General features: G+C 37.2%; 9 protein-coding genes across 9 annotated transcripts; 4 read left to right on the top strand and 5 right to left on the bottom strand.

Moving 5' to 3' along the window:
• Window positions 1-40: 40 nt before the first annotated feature.
• On the top strand, window positions 41-1,431 carry C9374_007510 (uncharacterized protein; the record flags this gene model as incomplete). Its single annotated transcript, XM_044697484.1, has 2 exons — window positions 41-968; window positions 1,097-1,431. 2 exons carry the CDS (start codon window positions 41-43, stop codon window positions 1,429-1,431), a joined length of 1,263 nt encoding a protein of 420 aa, XP_044546633.1.
• A 767-nt stretch (window positions 1,432-2,198) lies between these two features.
• On the top strand, window positions 2,199-2,915 carry C9374_007509 (uncharacterized protein; the record flags this gene model as incomplete). Its single annotated transcript, XM_044697482.1, has 1 exon — window positions 2,199-2,915. The coding sequence occupies one exon, from the start codon at window positions 2,199-2,201 to the stop codon at window positions 2,913-2,915; it is 717 nt and encodes a 238-aa protein (XP_044546632.1).
• Window positions 2,916-3,783: 868 nt separating this feature from the next.
• Window positions 3,784-4,515, top strand: C9374_007508 (uncharacterized protein; the record flags this gene model as incomplete). Its single annotated transcript, XM_044697481.1, has 1 exon — window positions 3,784-4,515. The coding sequence occupies one exon, from the start codon at window positions 3,784-3,786 to the stop codon at window positions 4,513-4,515; it is 732 nt and encodes a 243-aa protein (XP_044546631.1).
• Window positions 4,516-6,099: 1,584 nt separating this feature from the next.
• On the bottom strand, window positions 6,100-7,398 carry C9374_007507 (uncharacterized protein; the record flags this gene model as incomplete). The annotated part of the gene is made up of 1 exon (XM_044697480.1): window positions 6,100-7,398. One exon carries the CDS (start codon window positions 7,396-7,398, stop codon window positions 6,100-6,102), a length of 1,299 nt encoding a protein of 432 aa, XP_044546630.1.
• Window positions 7,399-7,492: 94 nt separating this feature from the next.
• Window positions 7,493-8,830, bottom strand: C9374_007506 (uncharacterized protein; the record flags this gene model as incomplete). The annotated part of the gene is made up of 1 exon (XM_044697479.1): window positions 7,493-8,830. One exon carries the CDS (start codon window positions 8,828-8,830, stop codon window positions 7,493-7,495), a length of 1,338 nt encoding a protein of 445 aa, XP_044546629.1.
• Window positions 8,831-8,989: 159 nt separating this feature from the next.
• C9374_007505 (uncharacterized protein) lies at window positions 8,990-9,964 on the top strand (the record flags this gene model as incomplete). Its single annotated transcript, XM_044697478.1, has 1 exon — window positions 8,990-9,964. The coding sequence occupies one exon, from the start codon at window positions 8,990-8,992 to the stop codon at window positions 9,962-9,964; it is 975 nt and encodes a 324-aa protein (XP_044546628.1).
• Window positions 9,965-10,038: 74 nt separating this feature from the next.
• Window positions 10,039-10,965, bottom strand: C9374_007504 (uncharacterized protein; the record flags this gene model as incomplete). Its single annotated transcript, XM_044697477.1, has 1 exon — window positions 10,039-10,965. The coding sequence occupies one exon, from the start codon at window positions 10,963-10,965 to the stop codon at window positions 10,039-10,041; it is 927 nt and encodes a 308-aa protein (XP_044546627.1).
• A 131-nt stretch (window positions 10,966-11,096) lies between these two features.
• On the bottom strand, window positions 11,097-14,747 carry C9374_007503 (uncharacterized protein; the record flags this gene model as incomplete). Its single annotated transcript, XM_044697476.1, has 1 exon — window positions 11,097-14,747. The coding sequence occupies one exon, from the start codon at window positions 14,745-14,747 to the stop codon at window positions 11,097-11,099; it is 3,651 nt and encodes a 1,216-aa protein (XP_044546626.1).
• A 607-nt stretch (window positions 14,748-15,354) lies between these two features.
• Window positions 15,355-15,813, bottom strand: C9374_007502 (uncharacterized protein; the record flags this gene model as incomplete). The annotated part of the gene is made up of 1 exon (XM_044697475.1): window positions 15,355-15,813. The coding sequence occupies one exon, from the start codon at window positions 15,811-15,813 to the stop codon at window positions 15,355-15,357; it is 459 nt and encodes a 152-aa protein (XP_044546625.1).
• Window positions 15,814-16,063: the final 250 nt, after the last annotated feature.

Raw genomic sequence — 16,063 nt, 5'->3', positions numbered from 1 at the left:
TTGTGTTGAGCCTAAGAACAAATCACCCGTTTTCATCATGATGCCGAAGGTCAAGAATGAGCTTTCTCGTTCCGTGATCGAGCAGATGGTCTTGTATGGTTGGTTGATAATTACCATGATGATGATTGTTGCAAGTTGTGGATTCAATAACATTCATGCATCCCGAAATATTCCTGTGATTGTGGATAGTGATTTAGGTACTGATGATTTGTTTGCAATTTTACATCTTCTTCATCATGATGAGAAACAGCTTGAAAAAACAAAAATGAAATTTAATGATGAAAAATATATTCATTGTGCCGGCACGAATAATAATTTCACAATTTCAATAATTGGAATTAGTCTTGTCACTGGCATGCAACTCTCTCTTGAAACTTCAGTTGATATTTTACAGAGATTGCAATTATTTACAAACGGATTTAAACATATGAAAATGTCCATGACGAATTCAATATATTATACACCATCACAAGAAATGAAATTACCTAAACTCTACATTTCCATGGATCCACATGGATTAATTCCGTCCCAGAGTCATAGTTTTGCTGAAGGTACATGGTATGCGAAATGGAAAGATAGAGAGCTACATATGGCTGATATTCTTGAAATTCCACCAATTGCGAATTATTCACATCCTGTATTGCTACCAGTTGTCAATAGTCAAGAATATGTCAAGGAAATGATGCACCTATTGAAAAATCAAATAGATTTGAATCAACCTGCAACTGTTTTAGCCATTGGCCCACTCACTAATTTGGCTCGTTTGGTTCTCTCTAATCACAACAATTTATTAGAAAAAGCAATCGAGAAAATTGTGATAATGGGAGGAGCAATTGACATGATTGATCCAAGCAATGCTATTAATGGCGCTGAATGGAACTTCTTTTGTGACTCCACAGCGGCAGAAATTGTGTTGCGAGCATTCAGTGGAAGAACTGTATTGTTTGACTTGAAAGTTGCGAATTTAGGTACGTGAAACTTTTCTATTGTAATGTGTTGTGATCATGATTTTAACATTTTGATCAAATATTCGAATGTAAACACTGTTGTATTGAATTGGTGGAATTGTATGTGTTGTTCGAATTAATGACACAAGATGCTGTGAATGAAACCAATGCTCAGGACATTTACAAATATGCTACCTCTTTTACCATTCCAAAACATTCTCTTCAATTTGTCCAATTGGGTCTTTTAGAAATGTCACGCGCCTCTCTCACCTACGATGTGGTTACTTCCTTTTATTTGACGCATCCACACTTATTTACCTTTCAGAAAATTTGTGTGTCCATTTCATCACAAACTCCTACTCAAGGAATAATTCATGAAATTGATTGTACTGGAAAAGAACAACAGGACATTGTTGTGAATCGAGCAGTAGCATTCAATAAGATTCAATATCTTGAATATTTGAAAGAATTATTTCGACTCTAGTTGGATGGATCAATAACGCCAAAACTCGCGTTGTATTGGAATTTTAATCGAAATTGGCTCTACAGCTTCCTTTTATTTGATCTATGAACATGCTCACAACCTTGATCATTTCCACTTCACTATTCAAGTAATGGATGCTTCAAACAGAATGCCTTAAAAGACACAACTCAATGCAACTCATGAATGATTTGAATGATGAGCAATTTCGATAAGTACTTGTCGATTTGTTCATATTTGGTATTAACATCCATGATACCCACGACTTGTAACCTTTTTAATGAGTTTTGTTCTGTATTGGATCATATGTGTTACAGTGTGGTGATTACATGGTATTGACAAGTTGTACATTTTCACAGAGATTTGTCGCTAGCATGATCCAATATCAAAACAAAACAGGTGAACAATCCCAACGACGTACAATGTTCCACACATTAAGCTCACAAATTCAGAATTTTCAGCTGCATGGAGCAAAATTTCTCCAACGGGAAGGCATTTGCCCTTTCGTAGTGAAATCTCCCAAAGCAAACATGTCCTCAGTGTTTATCAGTCGTCTCTATGAATGTTTTTTTTTGACAAGTTTGTTCGTCCATCACCACTTTTATCCATTTATGAGGAGTCATGAAGATGATACAATGAAGAGGACGAGTTCATACACCATTCACACACCACCGTAAAACTATCAGGTGTATAGTTTGAAATATCAATGGAAATCAAATTCAAAAAGTTGACAACAACACTCTTGAAAGCCACCGGTGTACAACCATTTCATGAGCTCTCCACATCATCCTTCGAAGACCATCGACACCACTACGACCGGTCGTGAGATTCAGAACGAAGATCTAGACGACAAAGTCGTATTATCACAGCCACCTCATGTCAGTACCACACCCTCTTCATCATCAAGAATTTGTAGTCGATACACTCAGTTGAGAAAACAATTACGGTCATGTTCAAACTTTAAAGAGAATTACTTTGTGATGGAAATGAAAGTGACCTCTTCCATTGCATCTCAAAAAGGAGCGTCTAGAAGAAACAAGTGTTCATCCTCTACCACAAAAAAGAGAAACAAGGATCAACAAGAAGAGCAACAACAAGAAGGTCATGAACTGTCAGATCATAATGATCTCGAGAAACAACATTCACAACCCATGATGAAAAAGAAGAAGCAAGAGGATAATATGAGTTTGGACACACATGCTCCAGCTCAGGAAATACAACAACAACCATGTGCATCATTATTGGCATCCACTGTCACCACTATGGAAATGAATCATTCACAAATCAACTCTTCATTCACCCACTATTCACTGGTACAAGAAGGTTTGAGTCAACAAATGTATGATCCATCCATGATGTTAAGGTATTGGCAACTTCAAATGTTAAATGACATTATTGAAGCAATCAAAACACTCCACAAGAATGATCACGTCAGCAATCATCATGATGAACCAAATGTTTTGTACAACCAGAAGGTGGTTGTATGAATTCTCTATTGAATGATGATGTGACACATAACAACGTGAATGATCAATGGATGCAAACACACTTCCACACGAATGACACGAGTCATACAAATCCATCTTTCCTTGGACAAGATCAAATGATTCATGATCAAGAAGTGAATTCTAAGGCCACATCGTTATTGATGTTTGAAGATATCTTGGAAATGCCTTCCTCATCATACAGTGGCCACTCCTGTCATGATCAAGATGAGAATCTTAATGAAGATTCTGATTTTCGACATGATTTTCTTCAAGGAATGAAGCGAATGTAAGACGAGATTATTATTGGCCATGACGACAACCATTGTCACATGTTGTAGTGGCTCATCATTGAACCACATTTTAGTGTACACTATCCTGAAATAGTCCAAAACATGATTACATGATTTTCAATGGTTTATACCTTTTGTCCTTAAACGTGTTGGGATAAAAATTATTTCGCAGTTCCCATCGACACGATGACGAATCTCTTCACTCTTTGACTACCATGTTTTTGGAATATCTGGGACACACTCCTTTTAAAGCAATCTTTCGCTACAAATAAGGTAAAAATAATTCTCTCTCCAGTTATTGATGTCTCCATCAACCACAAGTTGATGTAAAATTTTACAAATCGTGTGCCGCTTGAGCTACTGCGAGATTCGAAGAGATTACACAGAAGGTTGAAAATCCAAGAGTTGTTGTTGACTTCCATCATCTCTCATCATTTTGATGTCGTGCATTGTTCTCGAATCGCCATCAAAAAGCATGTTCACAACACGCTCCTTTCAAAGACACACCAAAAAAAACACACGAACAACAATAACCGTCCGAACAAGATTCCGTTCATCTTCTTAACACATCCGATGAAATGAACGCAACATTTACCAATTCTGGCATGACAACGAGTCAGCAGTGTACAACGAATAGTACAACTAGTTCGACTTGCATGCAAGACTTTTTATCCTCTCATTGTAATCATTCATCATCATCAATGAATCATGATGAACCTCAGGTGTTACTCTCGAATCATGTCGATAAGAAAATCTCGAGTCGGTACACTCAACTTAGAAAACAACTTCGTGCATGCAATAATTTTAAAGAGAATTATTTTGTATTGGAAGTGAACAAACCACATCAGTCAAATGCCAAAATGTCGTCCGAAACAAAAAGTAAGAAATCGAGTCAAAAGAGAAAGCAACAAGACAAGGTAGAAGATATGCAAGTGGCGCAAGCTCCCAAGAAAGTCAAACAGAATGAGAGTACTTGCTCTTCAGAAACTGAATCATTACATGCGTCCGTGACAAGTGGCACAAATTTGCATGTCAACATCTCTCAACCAGAAATTTCTGAAAATGCATGTGTCCATACAAATTCGAATCCTCAGGATGACATGCAAATTCAATTGTTACATACTCTCATTTCATCTTTACAACATGTACAACAACATCCCTCCAATGACATTTCCAATAATGGTAATATTGCAACAAGAACCACAACAGCAAATCCAATCATGGAAAAGTTATTGTCAACGTGGTTTACAGAGTTGTTATATTTTGGCACCTTACACCTTACACTTAGTGTCAGTGCTGTTTTCATTTGACACTTGAGTGCCAAATGAATGAAGTGTGATTTGTATTTGACACTTGAGTGTAAGGTGCTATTTGTATTTGACACTTGAGTGTAAGGTGCGAAATGGATGTTGATTGAAATGGAGGTACTAGTTTGTGAACCTAACCATTCTACTTCGTGTTCATATAAAAAGGTCAATAACGAATCTATCAAACAAAAAAAAAGGCATGATTTAATCTCATGCATCTACTTTCCTTACGTATGTTAGCTTGGACCTTCGTATGAAAGGAGTTAGGAGGCACAAAAGATGATATGTTCCTTTCATTCACGATGATAGACTCAGCCGTTAAGAAGTATGACTACGAAACAAAAAGTGATTCCAGTTCCCTTAATTGTACCCTTCTGATTGCTTCAGCTTGACTTTTGCTGTTACCGTCATTCCCAAATCACTCAAATTCGATTACATCAGCCAACAACAGTGTTGAGCACCATTCTCTTGTTCTTCTCACCGTTTTTGTAACAATTGAACAAAAGTACATGTCACTATGAAGAAAAGCTGGCAAGTTTCACTCCCCTGTTGAACCAAATGAAAATGTTTTCCTGTACTGCAAGTGTTTTTCCTCAACATAAATCGTCTCTCAAGTTCATTCAGCAAGCTCTGACATCCTGTTCGACAACTTCATCTCAATCTCTTTCAACGCCGTGTTGTATGGCGCAACATCAACTCAGAAAACAGGTGCTGAACGGTGGAACATTATTTGAACCACTGCCTCACAACGCTTCACCTTAGAAAATGAGCGTGAGTCTATTCTTCCCTCCATAAACTAAATTTCGTAGATGATCATTTGGTATTGTCGTTGTCAGACGAATTGTCCAAAAATTGCGTTCGTGATACTCGATGATGATTGTGTAGTGAAGAGAATTTTGAGGCCCGTTGCTCACAACCGTGAAGACGGAGGTTTGTAATTTCAAAATAATATTTAAATAAATTAAAAAATATCCATTGCAAACGGCACTAAAGTGTAAGGTGTAAGGTGCTAAAAGGTATGTCCTCTGGTTTACATTAAGTGCTTTGAATCAATCCATGCGGACGTTGTCGACGAATCCAAACACTTCCTTGGATGATTTCATTGAATTGCAAAGTAATAATGAGAACAAGGATCAAATCTCATCATCTGTTGCCTTTTCGTCGTTTCCAGTTGTGGAAAATACCCAATCAGAGACGACGAATTTATTTCCCAACAATAATTTGGATGAGCTTTTTGATTTTTTCTAAAATCTTGAGCTTGCATAAAAAAAAGTTTTAAAACGTATTTTTTTGATGGATACTAAAAATAAAAAGCGCTGCGATTTGAAAAAAGTTGAATAAGGCACATTGTAGAGGTGTTTTGTTTCTGGATTCATAATTGATAATTCCATTCTTTTTCAACCCCAACTCTCCAAATGTCACAATCATTTACGGCAAATCAGACATGTCTGAAGTTTATTGATTATGGCCCAAAATCATTCTCTTGTATTTTGTAGTTTTTGGGGCCATGTTGCCATTCAATGTTTCAAAATGCATCTTCTTCATACTCTTGCAGTATGGAAACGTCGCTTGGAATACATGAATCGCTCAATAAAAACTATGTGAATGATGAATTTTGTCAAGGGAACTGGAATCTACTAAATATTCTGCAGATCCGCTCGGTGACATGATGTTCAACTCTGGAGCATAACGACGATGAAGTTCTCTAGCAACTTTGGCAATAATGAATGGTGCATCTGGGTTCATTTCGACTGGTCTGTGATGATTTTCATCGAGTGTAAATAAATGAATTTTCTTAACAAAGCCTTCATATTTGGGATGCAACAATTTGGCACAAAGTTCTAACATGGGTGTCACCAACGTTTGTTCTTGTACGGGCATCTGTTTGAATTGAGTAAAGTTCTTTTTGATATCAGTGGTACTCCCAATGAAAACAATCTTGCTACTTTCTGAATTGGAAATTGTCACAGCATATAATGAGACGCATCTAAACGAATCCAACACTCGTCGATAGAGATCATAAAAGAGTACTGAATATTGCTTGAGAACCAAGTCGTAAGGAGTAGTATCCACAGAGAGACTGTGATTCGGTGATTCATTTCCAGCATTTTGAATACATCCCTCCACAGATGTCATTCCATCTCGTTGCCACTTTTCAAAAATCTCAAAAGTAGTCTCTACATATTCTTTGGCTCTCGAAAATAATTCTTCGGATGGCTCCAAACCTCCAATCATGGTATTAAAGTCATTGTATTTGAGATGTGCATGAGGATGATGATGTGATTCAATGGAGAGCTTTTCCAATGGCCTCGTCCTTGGCTTTCCACTGACTTGATCCAGCAAGCTTAATAGTTGCATTTTGTAGTCCTCAGCAGAGAGTAATACCACATGTAAATCATCCAAAACATCTACCAAACGTGTCCGATCTCCAATGGATGGCAATTTCGTTTCATATTGCTCTTTCAATTCATCCAACTTGGTCAGTAATTGAGCATACTGTTTGGGTTCAGAAGAACCGGTATTGGGCGCCTCATCAGAATCTCCAATGAATACATGATGTTCTTTGGCCCATTCATTTTCCTCTTGATTGTCCATATATTGCTGGATCTTTGCCTTTACCTTGGAATATAAAGCATTCTGTTCTTCCACCAATGCCTCTTCATAATAATAAACACATTCAAACACCAGCTTGGAAAATTCTTCACCAAACACATCCTTCATTGTGGCTGCAATCACCGATCTCGAACTTTCCAAAGATAAAAACCGATTTATAAAATCTGGGTTCACCATCTCATGAAGATGGGCAGACAATAAATGTCTCGGAATGTATTGAATGCTGTTTGTTGAAGACGATGCAAGAGTTGTTGAGGCTTGTGGTTGGCTCATTTTTTTTTGGTTTTTTTTCAATTTCCATAAATTCAATAGTGACTTTTAAGGAAGTATGAAAGTGGTCAACCAAAAATGTTTCACTGGCACTGCTTCATACCAATGCACAATCATGAAAGACCAGTAAAAGTCGATCAATGGCATTAAGCCAATATTCTGTTTGATTCACTCGTTGTGCTGAATCTAGAAATATTTCAAAAGAGAGAATGAATTGTTTCAATCCAAGTCGTTTCAATGTGTTGGCTTGTTCCATAAAATTCAGAATCGTGTCGACATTCACCAAAGATTCACTGTTGTCCTTGTATTTCTCAAACCATTCTTGTAAAATTGAAAAGTAATGTTGCAAGAGAAATTCTTGCTTTTTTCTTTCATCGCTTAATAATAAATAGATGTCAAGTTCACTGGAACTGTAAATAAAGTAGAATAAATCTCTGAAAAGAGGGCCAATATGGACCCATTGAAAATCAATGAAGGCAAGTGTCGACTGTTGTGGAGAGTGTTGTTGGTGTTGCAAAAATAAAACGTTGTTGAGCCAAAAGTCTCCATGACATAATACACTCAAAAGAGGTGAGTTTTTGCTGTCCAGGTCGTAGACGTTCCATAAACTGTCTAACTTTTCAATCAACTCTTGGTAAAATTCAAGTGGTTTTCCCAATGATCGAAATACCTTACTTTGATTCACATACGAAATAAATTCCTGATCTTTGAATTTGGTGCTCAATAAATTAAGAGCATATTCAGTAAATATTTTCGAAAATTCCCCTTCAATACTCTCTTCATATAACTTATTATTTAACAATTGTTGATTGCCGTGTTGGTCCATCAATTGTTGAGCTTGATCAATTTTATATCTCAACTCTGGATGAAAAGAAATGGCATGAAATTTTGAAAGACTTTTCAACGTTCTGATAAATTCTTGTGAGGACAATCCACGTATTGTCAATTCATCACAATGAGCCACTGTTTGAACATTCTCACAAAGTAAATTTTCCATGACAATAAATCCTCCTCCTCTAGGAAATGCTTTACCATTCTCTTCTTCAATATAATATTGATACATTTTCGGAAACAAAATTTCATCTTGATTCAATAACTGTAATCGATGAATCATGGGTAATAGTTCCGAATAAAAGAAACATTCTCTTTTGTGGATCTGAACAGAATTCAACATGATGGTTTGAATTAGATTATTACTCTCTTGATCATCATTCTGAACAGTGATATCACTCTTCGGAGCGGAAGGAACCATTTTCAAAATACATGATGAATCATGTTGAGTCTTGTGTTGCAAATATAGTATTTTCCCTAAATATCCACTCGAGTTTTCCTTGTTTAAAATGGTGTAGTCCGAGAGAAGAAAATTATTCGTGGATAATGATTGTGAATGAGTGCAATTTGCAAGTTGGTTCAGTAATTGATCTTTTTGAAACATTTTTTTCAACTTGGAAAATGACTTTGAAATTGTTGTTCATTCAACAATTTATTATTATTGCATCAATTTCGAAAATGATAAGTGTTGAACTAACGAAGAATAAATCAAAATCAACCTCTATCAAATTAAATTATTTATTTAATTATTTTAACCAAAAAAATGTTAAAAAGTTTGTTGCGGAGCTATTTGGCCTTCTCCAACAAGTACTACGTTCCGATCATGTATCGATATGCGTTGAAGAGAGCTCTCAAGTTGTATCGAGGAGATGTCCATGAACAAATTGTAAATAATAATTTAACAAAGGAGGCTCCAAATAATTCAAAAAGTTTTGATCAGTTGGATTGGAATAAAAACTCACAAGTAGTGAACGAATTAATGAACACGATCAAGCAAGAACAAGATGTAATTATGAACTCGGAAATTACTCGACAATTTTTACAAAATGAAAAGGAAGAACGAAATATGATAGACAAGAGTTGGCTTCCATTGGTCGCTCAATATATTGCCTCGAATCGAGTGTTAGCACGAGAATTATTTAATGGTGATGAAACAAAGGCCATGTTGTTCATATATGACCGAGCGTTATTGCCTCCCGTAGAGAAAATGATGAGAATGGTGTTAGGAGGTCAAGGACGAAAGGGCATTGCAAGCGGATGGATTGTCAGAACACCAAGAGCTGGAGAAGATGACAACCAAGTAGATGTTCTGGAATATATGTGGAAAATGATGAGCATGGCAAATGATTTGATTCATGCTTGGACATTGACACATGAAATTTATCATGAAACAAAGCTCGCGGCAAACATGTCTTTAGAGCAACAACAACAACAGGACAAGACACTTTCAGGACAAGATGACGATAGCTCTAAAAAAATTAGGATCTCTACCATTCGAGTGCATCATTGCATGTTAAATCGATTTTTTAGAGCTCATAACGCTTTGAATTTAATGCCTGTCATTTGTTCCTTTGACACTATTTGGGCAAGAAATGCGTATGAACACACTGGTCACAAACTTCGAAGAAATCAAACATTAAGCCTTGGTGGAAATTATTGTGCATTTGATTTTTCAAAAGATTTTGATAAGGAGCATGATGTAGTGTCAATAGAAATTGAAAAATTACGTAAACAGTAATTCATGAATGGTGGATGGAAAATTTTCCTCATGTGAATGAAATATAGTCTGATTGGTGACAAAATTATGTACAATTATTCTTCATCTTCTTCGTCACTTAAATGATGGTCGAATTTTGACTTTCTCTTGGTGGATGGATTGGTTTTTGTTTTGTCATTGGATGAGCTACTACTATTCGCGGATGACGACGGAGAGGAACCAGAACTAGCACCAACCACATTTGGTCCATTATTTCCATTCTTAAACGCCATTTCAAGTCCAGCCTTGACAGCACACGCCACTTGCTCCTCTTTTTCACGAATTATTTCGCGTTGCAAGGTAATTTGTTCCCTAGCTCTCTCTCGTTTTTCTTCTCGCTCCTTGGCACGTTTTTCTTTAATCTGTTGCTTACGTTTTTCCACCAATTCATTCCATTGCTTCAAATTGATTTGGTTGGTGACATGTCTAAATCTTCTTCCACTCAAATCTCTCATGGCACTAAAGTTGGTGGTCTTCTTCTTTGATTTGGATTGTCTGAGCAAACTTCCGAATCCTCCCTTACCACCAACAAGTCCAAATATACCATCCGAATAATTGCTTCTCAATTCTATAGGATGAGAATAAGGAAGTGTAGAGTTAAAATAGTGAGCAATTAGAACATTCAAACGGAGTGGTTTGTATGCTTGATGTGCCAAATAAAAGGAGGATGAAAAAAGCAAAGCCTCCAAAGTTGAATCATCTTGCTGTTGTGAATGGGTGCAATTTTCGGTAATCATAACAGGATGATAGTCCGATGACGGATTGATGAGACTTTCATCATCATTCGTTAATTTCAAAATAAATTCATCAATCACATCTTGCCATGTATATTTCAAAAATTCCTCTCTCGATAATTGCACTTCGTATGAATTCAATTTAATATTGTACACATGATCATCATGGTGATCATCAAAAACTCCATCGCTCCCTTTGTTGTGGTCGGAAGCGTGCTTACTCTCCGATGCAGAAAAATCGAATCTCATTTTTTTTGGTTTGTTGTTGGAAGAACCTGAGCATTCAATTTCGAAAGTATTATTAATGTCAAATAACATGAACATTAGCAAACACCCTCAAGTACTGTGATTTTATAATTTAATAACAAATGGTAAAATAGTCACCGTTTTGAAACAAAAGCAGCACTTGATATAAATCGTTCAGGATTTGTTCTTTTCAACCGCTCATACGATTCCATACATACATGTGCATGTTCCAATAAATGTGAATATCTAAACTTGAGTAAGGATGCTTTTTCACAAATCAACAATAAATTCATATAGTCCTGACTCAATTGCTGATACAAATTTTCCACATATTCAAGCATTAAATTAATCGAAGATTCAATCACTAGTCCATGAAGGGCATCACAATGGATTTTCGTGGCAATTTCTACTGGAAATACTGCATTAATATTTGCAAATTTGAATTGATTGTCTTTGGTCATGTTCGTTATTTCATTGACCACGCTCATCAATTGAAGGGAGAGCGTGGAATCGACAAATTTGCGATGTCTGAATAGAATTAATGCTTTCAATCCCAAACTTTGTAAAATGATATGGAAACAATGTTCTTCACCCACCACATGTTTTAAATATTTGATCAAAATATCCAATTTTTGAACCAGAAGATCGGTCGAATCGTGAGTATCCAATTGAATAATGGGTCTATTTTCGATGGGTGAAGATTGAGGTACTGACTGCAAAGGGGGAGTTATACTTTCAGCAATCGTTTGAGTTCCTTGCAAATAACTAGTTGCATTGCCACTCTTTGTGGAAATTGATGAAGTAGAGATTGTCTTGGGAATGCCATTTTGAGAATTCTCAATTCCATCGCCACGCATTATGTGACGTCTAGCAATATTCCTCACCACTCCATTAAGTATATTCACATGTTGCAAAATTTGAAATTCCAAGTAGCTACTCTCATCCACAAGATCCATAAATGGATAATTAATTTTGTTTTGTGGAGAATTCAATACGTTTCGAATATGAGAATCCAAATTCTCAGGAATGAAAAACGCTCGAGTCATGGCAAGACCTTGTTGAATATACTCACGAGTGGCTTGTTGCATGTGGGGAGCTGACACTGTGACAGGTGTCTGATTATTTCCAATAGTACTACTAGCAGTTGTGATACCATGAGCATGCACAGAACATGCTTGTTCCTTCCCATCATCCTCAATCATGATTGCATTCAAAAAAGTTTCACACATGTAATGAAAATACTTGGCACGAAGTAAACATTGTCCCATACATGTTTCATTGCCTGAAGGATTCAAGGATGTGGGTGTTGTTGTTGTTGTTGCAGATGAAGGAAAGGAAGAAAGACTTGTCAAAGACGACGATACCGATGACTGTGGCGGATGGATCATCATGATGGTTGGTTGCATCTCCAATTCTTCCTTCTTACACAATGAAATTTCTGAACCACTCGCACTTCCATGTTCGGGTTTAAGGGTTTTTGAACAGTCAATAATTCCTAACATGTAATACGACATTAAACTATAGGCACACAATACATCTCCAATTTGATCAAAACATCTCGACAAGTATTCACGAGCTTTTTCATACATTGCTTTGGAATGGTTTTTTCGACCCACCCTGGAAAAAACCAAAGCATGAATTAAAAAGAGAATGGCGAGATGAGAATTACCTAATGGTTGGCTCAAATCAATATTTCTGATATCAGAATCTGTAATATTACTTTTTTGTCCAGATATTGACACAGAAATCCAATATTTGAGAAATGCAGAATCCTTACAGGGCGGAATTAAGGAAAGTGCCATTTTGCGATAAATACTTTCTGAAATGTTACTAAATAATTTTCTCTCCAATTCGACGAGCTCAAGATTATTGAGATAGGATCTTTCGGTAAAGTATCTCATTGCTGCGGAGTTTGTAGCAGAAGCGGATGTTGTTGCCGTCATGTTTGTAGTGGCTGTCGTTGAATGTGCCGAATTGCTTTCACACAACAATGCAGGAGACGGTGAAGAAGACGAAGAGTGTGACGGTTCAGCCATTACTACTACAGTACTCGTTCCGCTTACTGCATTATTTTGGAGTGAGTCTGAAGATGAAGAAGAGGTGGTCGTTGCATGTGCTTGCTTTCCAGTAGATGCATTTGTGGTTTTAGATTTTCGTTTGTTGGATGAGCCTACTGTATTGGAAAGAGTATGATCTATAAATTGATATTGAACAGCTCCGGTGATGGGATGGATGGGTGGTTGACTAGTTTTTGGACCTCTCTTTCTTGCCTGTGAATAAACACATTGTTTTTGAGATTTGACACAATTAGAACAACCAGGAGGATATGCCACTTTGTCACACTTTTTGTGATTCAATTTACAGAAAATGCATGCATTGTTCATGAGTGTAGGAGTGAAAGTGGCAGATGTAGTAGATGTTGTATTGGATGTCGATGATGTACTGGTTGCTTCAGACATTTTCAAAGATGTGTTGGATGATGTTGGTAGTGATGGACTCCTCTCATCAGTCATGCATGTTGTCGGAGATGATGTTTTTTCTAATGCATGTATTCCGTACATTGATGTTGTGATTGCTGAGAGAGGTGTGGCAACTTGTGGAGTGGGTTGTTGTTGCATGCTTGATAATGAAGCTGGTTGTTGTTGTGCCACATGCATGGTGGTGTTAGGCATATCTACTGCTTCCGCGTGTGGATGATGTGCTGAGGATTCACATGCACGCGTAGTTGAAGTATTGTTGATACTATTTCCTGCATGAGAGGTTTCGCATGATAGAATGTTTACTATCGAAGGCTCTCCAAAGAAGAGTCTTTCTTGAGGATGAAGACCTGAATTGTTGTTTTCAATGGTATTCGGATTAATCATGTTGTACAATGCGGTAGAAGAAAATGAAGCAACTTGTAATGATGAATTGGTTTCTTTTGGAGCTGCTTGTTGTTGTTCTGACATGGCTGGTACTTGATACGAATAGGTTGATTGGGAAGAAGAAGAAGGTTGTTGTTGTTGTTGAAGAAGAAGAAGCCTAGTTGGAATTGGAGAAGACGAGAAAAAGGCATGGGAAGGAGTGGCCACTTGAAATGGTCGTACCCCTGTTTCAGACTTTGTTTCGGGAGTTGGGTGGGTTGGTGGCGAAGAGGTGAGGGACACTTGATGGGGATGCCGAGCGAGTTGAGGTTGTTGAACGAACAAGTTGTTTTGATTTCTTCTTTCGGAATGTGCTACTTGCTGTTTCATAATTGGGTTGGTCGTTAATAATTGTAAGAGAGACTCGTGGTGTTTCAATGCATGATCATCATGAATTTCTTGTTGCTCATGCGATGATGCATGTGAGTCGAGTGGTCTGTAAACACCAGAATTAGAACCAGCACTAGTCATATTTGGCATGTTCATCATGATGTTATTCATGTGGATGGAATAATTATTCGTGTTCAAATTACATGTAGTAGTACGAGAAACACCTTCTTTGGATTCGCCAACAAGTTGTTGAGGTTGTTGTGTTGGAGCATGTCCGGAGAGCCTCATTGTCCTCATCATCATGGCTTGCGAAGAAAGAGAAGGCGGCTTTTGAGATTTGCTGTTCAGTTGCATCATTACCCAATCGCTGTATTGCTCCATGGTGTTATTCGCTGAGGTTGTACGAGTGGAAAAAGCACCATGAGAGTTGGAATTGTTGTTGTTGTTGTTACGGTTTGTCTTACTAGTGGTTGAAGAAGAAACAGCGGATGGAGGAACAGGTTGTTGTTGTTGTGAGTGTTGTGATGATTGCTGAATCGATTCTTCAGACATGATGCAGTGAAGCCCATCAACAACAATCCACACAACAACAACTCACGTCTACTATGACTAATGGGAAATCTAACGGTTTTATAGGACCTTGGGAGAATCTCTCTTTCTAGAAAGAGCGTGTTCTTGTTGTTGTTGTTTTTTGAGTAATAGTTGTTTTTGTGGATTGTGCACGGCTGTTTGTTGGTTGTTGTTTCAACGAAACGTGCACCAGATAACACCAAGCAAGTTCGATTAGTAAGGTTGCCAAGTTAAAGCACGCTAAATTTTTTTTGGTCTGCTTGAAATTTCAATTTCTGGCAGTTATGGATGTGAAATGCTAAAACCCATACTTTGATTTCGGATATGTCGTATGGATAGCCCTGCGATGAAACCGCCGACCATGCACCCACCTAATTTATTCACAAGGGTTTATTAAGATATTTTACATAAATACATGTACAGAATGATATTGAATATTACTCAGTAGCGTCATGTGGATGGGATTGGAGTGTACGAATTGCCAATTGTACAATACACGTATTATCTGCATGTTTGGCAAGTCCTGTCATCCACATTCAAGAGAGTGAAGAGAGAATCTTCAGAGAAGGATTCAATCCTTGGAGATTCTTCACTTCTCTTTGGTTGATAATTTCTTGGACAGTTTCTTGAGTGTTTTCTTGTAGGATTTGGATTGAGGTGAAAGACATTCATTGGCTTTCTTCTCATTCGATGCTTTCATGATGCATTCCGAGGAAACAAGATTCAATACAGAATTTGGTGCTACGCAATATTGCAAACATTGTTGATGGAAATTCGAGGGTGGGCTTGGTTGATAATTGCCACGATCGATGTCCTCTCTGCCACTGGTTGTTGTCATCGTCATGGATGATCCCAAAAGTTTGGTTTCATTATTATTCGGAGCTTTGGGAAAGGAGAGAATCTCATCTCGGAGGTTATGTGCTTTGGTTTTGCGGCTTTCCTGAAATAACAACTCATCAATGTGAGAACACAAGGCTTCACAGTCTCTGGGTTTTGCTGATTCGAGTGATGGAATATTATTACTGGCTGAGGAATCTTTCTTGCCCATTTTTTGTTGTTGTTGTTGGTTGACTTATAATTGAATGAATTTTATGAATTTATTTATCTTCATAAAAGATTGGAATGACTTTTTTGAAGAAATCCTTTAAATGTGATGGACGAGCTCAGCAAACTGGTGTGGTGCCAACATTTGTTTCGTGTACTTTCATCTAGAAGGTACTTTATTAAGCCATAATTTATGCAATCTTTGAATGTTGCTCGTTACAATAAAAGGGAAATTTCATTTCATAATTGTGATA

Source organism: Naegleria lovaniensis (genome assembly GCF_003324165.1).
Source record: "Naegleria lovaniensis strain ATCC 30569 chromosome Unknown tig029, whole genome shotgun sequence".
Lineage (NCBI taxonomy): Eukaryota > Heterolobosea > Eutetramitea > Acrasida > Naegleriidae > Naegleria > Naegleria lovaniensis.
The sequence above is the reverse complement of the archived record's forward strand: the minus strand, read 5'-3'. Positions and strand labels throughout refer to the sequence as shown.